Source organism: Sphaerodactylus townsendi, linkage group LG13, assembly GCF_021028975.2.
Source record: "Sphaerodactylus townsendi isolate TG3544 linkage group LG13, MPM_Stown_v2.3, whole genome shotgun sequence".
NCBI classification, from domain to species: domain Eukaryota; kingdom Metazoa; phylum Chordata; class Lepidosauria; order Squamata; family Sphaerodactylidae; genus Sphaerodactylus; species Sphaerodactylus townsendi.
The window spans coordinates 13,075,052-13,087,453 of record NC_059437.1 but is presented as its reverse complement, the minus strand read 5'-3'; the positions used below and the strand labels follow the sequence as shown (position 1 = coordinate 13,087,453).

General features: G+C 46.2%; 1 protein-coding gene across 7 annotated transcripts in view; it reads right to left on the bottom strand.

Moving 5' to 3' along the window:
- Positions 1 to 12,402, bottom strand: part of TMLHE (trimethyllysine hydroxylase, epsilon) — a 36,069-nt gene that overhangs the window by 17,813 nt on the left and 5,854 nt on the right. The window contains exons 2-3 of one of the 7 annotated variants that reach the window (XM_048515038.1): positions 7,120 to 7,291; positions 725 to 906 (exon numbers count right to left, since the gene is read on the bottom strand). The exons of 1 other annotated variant lie outside the window; for it this stretch is intronic. In XM_048515038.1, the coding sequence (XP_048370995.1) occupies positions 725 to 905 (181 nt within the window). In that variant the 5' untranslated portion in view covers position 906; positions 7,120 to 7,291. Of the gene's footprint in view, positions 1 to 724; positions 907 to 1,007; positions 1,070 to 4,466; positions 4,548 to 6,699; positions 6,855 to 7,119; positions 7,292 to 9,335; positions 9,356 to 12,402 lie in introns of those variants that run through there. 5 more of the 7 variants (XM_048515041.1, XM_048515039.1, XM_048515040.1 and 2 more) reach the window with 5 other exon arrangements.

Genomic DNA, 12,402 nt, shown 5'->3' with positions numbered 1-12,402 from the left:
TGTAGTGGTTATGAGCGGTGGATTCTCTAGTAGAAAACCAGGGTTGATTACCCACTCCTTTGCACGAGCGGCAGACTCTTATCTGGTGAACTAGATTTGTTTCCCTGCTCCTACACATAAAGCCTGTTGGGTGACCTTGGGCAAGTCACAGCTCTTCAGTTTTTTGGGGGACTCTCCTGATGATATCAACCAAGTTAGGTAAGGTTTGGTTCAGGGGGTCCAAAGTTATGGACTCCCAAAGGGGGTGCCCCCATTGTTTTCAATGGGAGCTAATGGGAGATGGGGGCTACACCTTTGAGAGTCCATAACTTTGGACCCCCTGAACCAAATTTCACCAAACCTGGCTGGTATCATCAGGAGAGTCTCCTAAAAATACATTAAAATTCTGATGCTGTTAGCCTAAAACTGCACCCGGTGCAGGCCAAAAACTGAAAAAAACACTAAAAAATACAAAAAACATAAACAAACCGGGGGGTGAGGGAGCAAAACTCATATTTTGCACCAGGCTCCATTTTCCCTAGCTATGCCTCTGGGTTGGACTAGATGGCCTGTATGACTCCTTCCAAATCTATTATTCTAACCAGGAAACAAACAGGTAGCCTGTGAAACTGCTGAAGAACGGGCGCAATACAAAACCACACTGGTGTAAACCGATCAACTACCCACTGGAAGCATTCTGGACTGATTGAGGTTCCCGAACGCTTTTCTTTCCCACGCTACTTACCTAAATGATCGCTGTGTAGCTGCCAGGCACAATTTAGCGACTCTGGGGCTGTGTGATGCTGACGGGTTGAACTTGCAAGAATCCGCTTGAAGCTAAGCTGCTGTGAAGGCTGGCGCTTGGAAGTTTTCTTTGATCGGCAGCGGGAGCCGGAGAACAGCCGCAGCAGCTGACGGCCCCACATTCTGAGGAAGGGGAGGCAGACGTCAATGGCGCACGTGACCATCCCCAGCAGCCACAACACACCCAGCAATCCCAACTCCATTCTAGGGGCTAAGATCTGTACCTGATAAAAACAGGAGGCCCCTGGCAAAGATTTGCAGCCCACAGCATCGCTGAGCGACAGATGCTTAAAAAGTAAAGCAATGGGGTCTGTCTGAACCGTCAGAGTCTGGAAGAACCCCAGAGCTTGAGCACGACCTCTTTCTCTTCCCCCAGAAATGTCCTTAATGAAACACTGAAAGATGGACCATAAACCTAGGGGCCATAAGGTTCAAAAGGAACCCGCTCTTTTTGCAGAGAATGAGAACTTCAAAACTCGATGGATTTCCACACTTAATAAGCGTTCCACCGATCTCATGCTGCTTATTATAGAGAAGTCCTCGCAAGCAGTTGAGCAATTAGATAAGGCGATTAGTTCTATGGAAACTGATTTGCAGTCTAACGTATCTGCTGAAATGTGTGACGTCTATAGTAAAGAACTAGAGAACACTGTGAAATAATTTGCAGATAAACTTGATATAATATAAACTTAAGAAATTAAGTAGGAATAAGAGGGACTGTACCCTTTTCGGAGTGTATAAATGATATAATGACCTTGCCCAGAATTTTAAAAAAGTAATATCCCCAGCATCTGGGAGAAGATGTGCAGACTGCCATTCTCTATGGGAGCCTCTCTGAGCAAGATATACTTAAGAAGGACCCCTCTAGTAACAGGGTCTGTCTGGACCCCAAGAGTCTAGGAGAACCCCAGAGCCAGCAGCATGGTCTCTCTCTCTCTCTCTCCCCCCCCGCCCCCATCTGTCATGCAGATGAAATGTATGCTATGAGGCCTCATTAGACAATCCCATTGCAAACCAGCTCCTGGCTGCCTGTTAAGAAGAAGAGTTTGGATTTATATGCCCTCTTTCTCTCCTGAAGAAGACTCAAAGGGGTTTACAATCTCCTTTCCCTTTCCCCCGCCCCACAACAAACAGTCGGTGAGGTAGGTGGGCTGAGAGAGCGCCGAAGAACTGTGACTAGCCCAAGGTCCCCCATCTTGGTATGTGTTGGAGTGCACAAGCTAATCTGGCTCACCAGATAAGCCTCCACAGCTCAAGCGGCAGAGCGGGGAATCAAACCCGGTTCTCCAGATTAGAGTGCACCTGCTCTTAACCACTACACCACAATAGCTCTCAAGTGATAACCACCCTGCAGAGATCTGGAGCCACCGAATACTACTAAAATGAACTCGTGCCGCCTTCCTGCACGCAAAGCTGATAGAATAGAAAGGAATCCAAATGGCTGAATCTGCTATGATGTTTTATCTGTGTACTGAGAGGACGTTTTTAGAACAGGAGTGTTGCTTAGAACCAGAGGGGGAGTCCAGTGACTTGTTAAACAAGATCGCAATCAAGAGATTTGCTGCGTTGGACCACGCAGAGCACATCTGGACAGAAAAAAGGATCACGTCAGTCTGAGGTCCTTTAGCTGAACAGAAATTATCTCTCTGAGACAAGCAGCCGTTTTTGCAACTGGCAATCTTCTTTTACCAGTTACAGTGGCTAAGTCATCCCCATGCAGGGAGAAATTTCTTATTTTTATATTTATGTTTTTCCCCCCTAGTCTATCTTCCTCACTGAGACCCAAGGAAGATTACCCAGTGTGAGCCAATGCTATCAAGAGGAAGGGGCATCCAATAAGCAATGTCATAGGGTTAGGACTGTGGAAATTAAAACCAAGTAAATATCTGGAACAAAGCTGAAATGAAGTACAAGTATCGTGTTTCTCCGAAAATAAGACAGAGTCTTATATTAATTTTTGCTCCAAAAGATGCATTAGGGCTTATTTTCAGGGGATGTCTTATTTTTTTTCTATGATTTTGCGCCCCCCATGTGACCAGATCAGCTGCGCCGGGGAATCTGTAACAAGGGCTTATTTTGGGAGTAGGGCTTATATTTCAAGCATCCTCCAAAAATCCCAAAAAATCATGCTAGGGCTTATTTTCAGGGTAGGTCTTATTTTTGGGGAAACAGGATATGAACACAGCATATTAAACCATGCAGGATAACACATGCAGCAACAGGTGAGCTGAAATGAATTTTGTGAATGGGGAAGTTCCCAGCTGGGTTGGAGTGGACTTAAAAAGAAAGATTCCAATAATAAACTCTGGTTGCTTTCAGGAGGGATTTTGCACTACTAAGGGATGGTTCAGCCAGGCTTCAAGTGCACGGCAGATAAAAGGCTTCGGCCCTGTGGAATCAATCAGAAGTTGATTAACTCGGCAGAGTGCCATTTATTGCAAAATGAACACATTTAATCTGCAGTAAGCTTTACAATCTTTATGATATTAATCTTCAGAGTTAAACCTGCATGAGAACTGTAATGCATTATAAAAAAAATTTCAGATGGGGAAAATTGTGGTAGAGTGTGACGCACAACGGCCCGTGGCAGAGGTAAAATTCAAACTCAGGCCTCCCAGATCAAAGTTCAGATAATCATCACCATTTGCTGACCGCTTAAAAACTAGACACTCTGCACAGGCTGTGGGCAAAGTCCTCTTTTGATTAGATTATTCTATTAGATTATCCTATAGCCAAGATAATCGAATGCAAAGAACAGAAAACAGAACAGAAAATAATTAAAGTCTGGAAGGCGAAAAAAAAGAACGGTGGCATGAAAATCTCTGCGCAGCAACCTAGGCTCTCTAACATACTTCCCTAAATGGAGCTGTTAAACAAACAAGAAACCCCAAGAGAATCAAGTTCAACATTTCAAGTGTACCGACTTGCAGGGAGTCCTTCAAAGGCGGATGGCAGTACACCTGTTTTGCATGCAGCGGTCCCCGGCAACTACAGTGGAAGGGTCTCACATAGCAGACCCTCTGCCGGTCCAGATCCACAGGTGTCAAACTCGCAACCCTCCAGATGTTATGGACGACAGTCCCCATCATCATGCTGGCAGGGGATGATGGGAACTGTAGTCCATAACATCTGGAGGGCTGCGAGTTTGACACCTGTGAAGACTGGTCCAGACTGATCCTGTCTCATGAGTCAGCAGCTTCCTCTGCTCCTGTGCAAGTCAACACAGCCGGCCTGGTGCAGTGGGTAAGAGCAGTGGACTCTAATCTGGAGAACCAGGTTTGATAACCCAGCTCCTCCACGTGAAGCCCGCTGGGGGATCTGCGGAAATAACAAGGCAGCGATTTCTCAAGGTCAGGAGACACCTAAGCCAACTGCGTCGCGGGCATACCCAAGACGAACGGAGGTCAGTCTGATTTTTAAGGTGCATTTGCCAAAGCTGGACTTTTGACTTAATTTGGAATGGCTGGGAAAAACCTGCAAAGTAGCTTAAGAAACTGAAGACAGACAGACAGACAGACAGACAGACAGACAGACAGACAGACAGGCAGGCAGGCAGGCAGGCAGGCAGGCAGGCAGGCAGACAGACAGACAGACAGACAGACAGACAGCTTTTGTTGGTGGAATAAGGTGGAGCACAGGATTCATTGGCTTCATGTAAATTTATCTACTTGAGTAGTACTCACTCCGCAGCTCAAGGACAGCCACATATGCATGGCCCCATCCACCAAAAGAGGAACATGACTTCTGCAGGTTCCCTCCCGGCCTTCTCACAGCTGACATTCACCCACTCTTTCAGTACCTGCAGGGCTGTCTGCCTTCTCACTCTGGTCCCTCCTGCACATGCAGAATAATGCACTTTCAATGCACTTCGCAGCTGTGTGGAATAGCAAAATCCACTTGCAAACAACTGTGAAAGTGGATTGAAAGTGCATTATTCTGCACATGCGGAAGGGGCCGCTCTGCCCAGCCCGAGAGTGAAGCTGAGAAGGTGCCAGGAGGAGGGACAAATTCGCTCTTTTCTCCCGTGGGTTGCGGTTCTACTTGTTCTCCTCTGTATCTAGCTTGCTCTGTTTTCAACAACTTCTGGAGTGCTGAGATAACAGTGCAGATTCTGTGGAGGGAAGTGGACCCTTTTATTTCCATCCCTGGCATAAGGCCCATAGTTTGGGGAGGCGTTTTTGAAATTTCATTTATACACCCCCCTTTTTCTCCCCATTGGGGACCTACATCCTTCTTCTCTCCTCATAACAACCTTGCGGGGCAGGTAGGCTGAGTGTGCGTGACTGGCCCACGGTACTCCAGTGAGCTTTCGCAGCAGAAGTGGGATTCGATTCTGGGTCTTCCAGATCCCAGTGACTTTTAACCACTATACCAAATATCCTCCAGTTCCTCTGACAGCTGTTTCAAGGTAGGAACCACCTGCCAACCCCAAGCCGTCCTGGGCAATGGCCTTGCCCACTTCTCTGGAACATTTATTTGTTTTATTTATTATTTAAATTTCTATGCTGCTCTCCCGCATGGGCTCAGAGCGGCTGACAACACAAACCAAACATCAAAATTACACAGAACATACAACAAACCTAAAATTACACTAAAATACACATTGGCTAAACAGGAAACCACTAACTAACTAACAACAACAGGCGACTGGTAAACAATAACTCCTGCTTCTAACCGTTCGAAGAGTTTGGGCTGATATATAAGCAGGTAACAGCCAGAAAGATGGTGGGTTGGCCTCCACCAAATGCCTGGAGGAAAAGTGTCGTTTTACAGGCCCTGCAGGATTCTGCTAGAGCCCGCAAGGCCCTAATAGTAGTTGAAGCTTTTGACGTATAAATAATACATTGAAAAGATCACCCTGTTAACAGGCAGTCTGGAATTGATCACCCAGTGAACTTCACGTCTGAGAACAGACTCACCGTCCAACATCCTGACCACTGGCATAGTCTCCTGCAACCGCCCTCCCTCTTAGTAACAACTACTACTCTTAATAGAAACTGTCTGCCAATCATTTAGCTCCATCACATTCTGAATATGGTTTTCCCCCAGCCCTTCCGGTTCTAGAGGATAGAAGATATCGAGTGCAATCTCCAAAACGTTTCCCTGCCAATAAGCCCATCGAATAGACTTGATGAGGATTCGGAGCGCAACTCTTTAGGATTCCTCCCATGGTGTAGGCTGACTCTTTTAGCTGCTGCAAACTTTGGAATTTTGAGACAAAAAACAGCACAGGAAATTCTCCAATGTTTGCTTTCGATTTTTGAGACTGAGCTATTTTCCGTTTGGTCTGATGAAGAGTTCTGTCAGACTCAGAAGTCTGCATGCAGTTATTATGCCCACCAAAGGCTGCAAATCCTATGCAATCTATTTGAGCGTTGGTTTCACTGGTCACAGTGGGACCAACTTCCGAGCTAGGGTACATTGGATCCGTTTGTATGTTTGGTTAATAAAAATATACCAGTTTAGTTATTTGTGCCTCCTGTTTCTTTAATATGGGGAGGAGGGGAAAGAGAGAGAGAATAAAGGAATAAAGAATTTCTAGTATGTTGTTCCAATCCAAACCCTTTGCAAGGAGACACTGGCTCATTTTAGAGCTCATAATCTTTGCTTACGGAAAATGCCTCCAGATAAAACTCAATCCCATCTCATGTATAGTGAGATCGGAGTAAAAACCTGACAACAGAACATTCTTCCTCCCTTACACTGTAGGCTTCACTCTCCTGTCTTCGCTTGGGATTGCTAAAAGCCAGCACGCCGGAAAAATAAGCAGAGGGGATTCCTTGCAACCTGGGAAGCTTTTTCCCCCCAGAGGGAAGTTCAAGAAACTTCAATTCCTAAAGTCTCCAGGCATAAATTCAGAGGCATAAAATGGGAGAGGAAAGAGCTTTCTACAAAGCTAGACTAGTTTGCACAAACCTGCCAGAAGAGATCCCTTGCTTCTGAAGATCTGGTGTGGAAGGTCCTTATCTCTTTCTCTGCAAGCAGCCTTTACCCTCTCCCCGTTCCAGTATCAAAGGTTGCCAGGGAGAAAGAGAGAGAGAGCTTGTGTGCGAACAGGCATTTTAGCTTTCGATCTAATCAGTTAAGCACCCTGGAATCAACACAGGCTGCGATTGCATCTTTGTCTTTAACCCTTAACGTCCACCAGGTGTTCCTGGAGCCAAAACAGACATCTGTACATTAGCGTTCAGGCCCATTTTAAACTATGGGAGGCAGAAGCAAACACAAACCATCCAAATGGCTAAAACTCTCCTGACTTTCTCAGCTATCCCCAACTTACAGGGAGACGGAGCAACCTCAGGAGGTCCCGAGAGAGCAGAAGAAAAAGACAGTTACCTCCAAGGTCTGGTCAAGAGCGAGCAGCCAGGCTCCGAGGCTGACACAATCCAGTCTCAAACAAAATGACGATTGGGTGCGTGTAGCAAGAGACTCTTAGAGGAGGGAGCCGGCCACCGTCTGTCAGAGCACAGACTATTGCCCGTCTCGGAGGGACGCGACGCACACAGCCCTGGATCACAGCCAAGAGGCCAAAGTCAAAAAGATCAGGATCACCAGGAATCTCCAGCAGCATCTTAAACAGAGATATCAACAAAAGCAGACAGCACTGGGGCATGCCACGCATGAAAAAGGGGGCCTGAAAAGGAATGCTGTTGGATCCTGTGGGACAGCGGCTGGAAACAGCAGTGCCGCAAAGATGCAAGGGTGGGAAAACATCTGTCTGGCTCCTGGTTTCTCTCTGCCCTTCAACTGACCCTATGACCTTGATCAAGGGTTACCACTGAAGGGAAACTAACGCCCAAAGCAAAATCCTCTCCAACTAGCCAGAGGAAAGAACAGGTCTCCAGAGAAGAAACTGTTAGCACTGGTTACTTTCACAAAATAGTAAGGTCAACACAACAAAGATGGATAATTGTCATCATGCATTAATTGTTGGAATTCAGGTGGCACCATTCAAGCACTCCAAACACCGTGCACCCCTCATTTCTGGGATGGAAGAGGCTCCAAAACACCCCATAGTGCCGTGGTGGCGAACCTTTGGCACTCCAGATGTTATGGACTACAATTCCCAGCAGCCCCTGCCAGCATGGCCAATTGGCCATGCTGGCAGGGGCTGCTGGGATTTGTAGTCCATAACATCTGTAGTGCCAAAGGTTCGCCACCACTGCCATTGTGAGAGTTTTTGAATCTGCACGCTGAAAACTGCAGAAACTGTACACCATGTTCTGTTATTATTGCCCCCTTCATAACCAGTCCAGAGCAAAGTTCCTCTCAACCTTATCGATGGGCTTAGAGAGCAGCAGAAGACAGTTTATCTATTAAACCATGAATCCAGCTATGCCTTCGAGCAAGCGGCCAGGTTTTTATGCACGGCCATAAACAAACGATCTTAATTTTGCTTCGTCTTTTAATTTTTTAAAATATCTTGTTTTGGGCCTTTGTACTTTGCCATTGAAGGTAAGTCTGTTACCCCTCATTTCTCCTTTTCCTTTTGTATATTATTCAGGAACGTGCCCGGCTTGTGCATTCAGGTATGGAGCTGCATAAGCACGAGTCCTGTTGGTGCAGGGTTTCCATGAACCCTCCTAGTTATTCTGCTCCTGAAGGTTGTTCCGGACAGCTGCTGGCTTTTCATAATCCTGGATTTTAAAAATTTATGTAGTTTTATTAATGATGATTTGGATAGAAGAAGAAGAAGAAGAAGAAGAAGAAGAAGAAGAAGAAGAAGAAAAAGAAGAAAAAGAAGAAAAAGAAGGAGGAGGAGGAGGAGGGGGGGTTGGATTTATATCCCCCCTTTCTCTCCTGCAGGAGACTCAAAGGGGCTGACAATCTCCTTGCCCTTCCCCCCTCACAACAAACACCCTGTGAGGTAGGTGGGGCTGAGAGCTCAGAAGAACCGTGACTAGCCCAAGGTCACCCAGCTGGCGTGTGTGGGAGTGCACAGGCTAATCTGAATTCCCCAGATAAGCCTCCACAGCTCAGGAGGCAGAGCTGCGAATCAAACCCAGTTCCTCCAGATTAGATACATGAGCTCTTAACCTCCTACGCCACTGCTGCTCCCCTACGCCACTGCATCATATAAGTGGTTCCCCCCTCCTCCCCCCCCCAAACCCCCTCTAGTGGCTCTGGATTGGAGTACGAACGACTTAAGTATTTATATATATATAAGAATATAAGAGCAGTCATACGAAATGTCTAATCCAGCATCCTGTTTCAACAACTGGTCAGATACATATAACAAACACTGGTATAGTGTACAGAAAATTAATTATGAACCAAAAAACTACACCCAGGCTTCATGTAATGCCAAAAGTGCAAAATGCAATACAATAAGAAAAGAGCAAGCATCACAGAACAGACTACAAAACCAGCCAGAATAACCAAGACAATTATATAGCCCACAACTGTGCTAAGAGTCCTAATGCAAGACGAGCTTCCTGCTGTTGCCCGTTTTGTCGTAAAATTACCATTTTGCAGTAAAATTATTCCACTTCATCAGAGATAGATTTTAATCTTGCCTGTATATTCAGAAGTCACTGTCAAGCAGCCCTTACCATCAGGAAATTCTTCCTAATGTTCAGGTGGAATCTCTTTTCATGTACTTTGAATCCATTACTCCTTGTCCTAGTCTCTGGAGCAGCAGCAAAAACAAGTTTGCTCCCTCTTCAAATATTTAAGCATGGCTATAATTTCACTCCTTAACCTTCTCTCCTCCAGACTAAACATACCTATCTCCCTAAATCACTCCGCACAGGGCGTGGAATTCAGACCTTTTATCATTTTGGTTACCACCCTCTGGACCTGTTCCAGCTTGTCAATATCATTCCTGAATTGCAGTATTCAAGGTGAGGTCTGACCAATGCATAGTAGAGTGGTACTATTACGTCCCTCAGTCTAGAGGAGGGGTGTCCAACTCTGGCGCCCCAGATGTTCACGGACTACAATTCCCATCAGCCCCTGCCATTGGCCATGCTGGCAGGGACAGATGGGAATTGTAGTCCATGGACATCTGGGACACCAGAGTTGGAGACCCCTGGTCTAGACACTATGCACTCATTGATGCAGCTGAGAATGGCACTGGCTTTCTTGAATGCCGCATCACACTTTCTTGGATGCCGCACCACACTGCTGATTCATGTTCACCTTATGGACAGCATAAGAAGTTAAATGGGAATTTTTAAAGAGTTTTGCGGAAGCCATAGACAACATGAAAAGACCAGCAGATAATACAGAAAATGTTTAGTAACTCAGAAATGCATAAAATGAAGAAGAAGAAGAAGAAGAAGAAGAAGAAGAAGAAGAGGAAGAGGAAGAGGAGGAGGAGGAGGAGGAGGAGTTTGGATTTATATCCCCCCTTTCTCTCCTGCAGGAGACTCAAAGGGGCTTACAACCTCCTTGCCCTTCCCCCCTCACAACAAACACCCTGTGAGATGGGTGGGGCTGAGAGAGCTCCGAGAAGCTGTGACTAGCCCAAATGTGCATAGTATTGTATAATATCAACACACCCAATTTCTTTTTCAAAGTGAAAAGAAAAAGAAAAAATTCAGACTTATTCTCTGGTAGATTTCCAGATTGTGGGGGGGGGGGGACCCTAAACCCCTGTGGTGTGGAAGGGATAACTGTACTAGCCAGTTGCAAGTAGTTTTCTGTGGCGAAGGGATCTGTAGTTTAGAAAGGCAACAGGCGCGGCATACAGGGAAGGGAGGCTGTTCCAATCTGCAAGCACTCCTGTGCTCCTGACAAACTGCAAAATCCCCACCCTTGTAGCAGTGGCCAATCCCTCCTGATCTCTCAGAAAAATCAAAATGCATTTGCTGAAAGCTATTTTGAAGAAGCCAGTCAAAAGACATCAAGAGGATGTGCCAGCCGGGTGATGAATTTCTGCTCAGTGTTATGACCGACAAGCAATCACCGATCCAGAACCTACCTGACAGTGACAGCAATAATCTTTGGGAAGTGATCAACTCTTTTTCCTTTCCTAGAAAGGAAAGGAGCAGCAGTGGCGCAGGAGGTTAAGAGCTCGTGTATCTAATCTGGAGGAACCGGGTTTGATTCCCAGCTCTGCCGCCTGAGCTGTGGAGGCTTATCTGGGGAATTCAGATTAGCCTGTGCACTCCCACACGTGCCAGCTGGGTGACCTTGGGCTAGTCACAGCTTCTCGGAGCTCTCTCAGCCCCACCTACCTCACAGGGTGTTTGTTGTGAGGGGGGAAGGGCAAGGAGATTGTCAGCCCCTTTGAGTCTCCTGCAGGAGAGAAAGAAGGGATATAAATCCAAACTCTTCTTCTTCTAGAGCTCTTCTTCTAGAACTCTTCTTCTTCTTCTAGAGCGGCCCAGCTCTTCTGGAAAGTGGCAAACACCTTCCCCTTTCCTTGATCAGGCAAATAGCATGATTTCTCCAGAACCATAGTGGCCGAGGGGGGTCAGCTCTGCAAAGGCCGAGTAGTACTTGGGGGCTTTAACAAAAAAGAATGGAGAAGGAGCATCACAGATGCATGCGCAATTGTGAATGTTGTGAGGAAAACAGAAAGAAAGGTCTCTCTCTTCTAATAACGGGGTTTATGGTCACCCAACAAAATGGACCAAGCAGGCTGTTGAGCACTTTTTTTAAAAAAACAAAGCTTAATTAATTCCACAATGCACAATAGCGGCCACTGCCTTGACTTTAAAATGTTATTAGACAACTGTTTGACAGATAAGAAACACCACAATAACCCTTGGATAGTCCCAAGGAACCTACAGCTTCAGAGCCAGTATATCTCTGAATATCACTCTATGGGGAAAGGCTTCCAATTATTTATTTTACTCCACCCTTCCTCAAAGCTAAGGAGATCTTGGAAGCAGGGGTGGGACTCAGCAGGTTCGTACCACTTCGGCGGAATCGGTTGTTAAAATGGTGCTTGTAAACAACCAATTGTTAAATTATTTGAATCCCACCACCAGAACCGGTTGTTAAATTATTTGAATCCCGCCGCTGCTTGGAAGGATATGTTGTTCTCACTCCTTCTTTTTGCCCTCACAACGACCCTGCAAGGTAGGTTAGGAATAGAAAGGGTGACTGGTCCAAGGTCAGCCAGCAAACTTCATGACAAGATTTGGATGTGAACGTGGAAATTTGACAATTTTGCCCTAACCATTACCCTGCACTGCTTCCATGCCTGGCTGATGGACCTACCAGAAGCATCTGACTGGCCACCAGTGGAGATGAGATGCTGGATTAGAGGGAACAGTAGTCCAATTCACCAGGGCTCTAATGTTCAATGAAATGTATGTGTCCAGTGCTGCCACGTTGCTTCCAACTCATGCTAACCCTATGAATCAATGCTATACAACTTGTAGTCAGTTTTCTGGGCTGTGTGGCCGTGGTCTGACGGATCTTGTTCCTAACGTTTCACCTGCATCTTTGGCTGTGTGTAACACAATGTGTTAACAGTGTGTTACAGACTTCCTTTTGTGATACACCTCTGAAGATGCCAGCCACAGATGCAGGAGAAACGTTAGGAACAAGATCCACCAGACCACGGCCACACAGCCTGGAAAACCCACTACAACCAGTTGAATCCGGCCGTGAAAGCCTTCGGCCATACAACTTGTTTGACAATCACAGCAAGCCGCAGCCAAG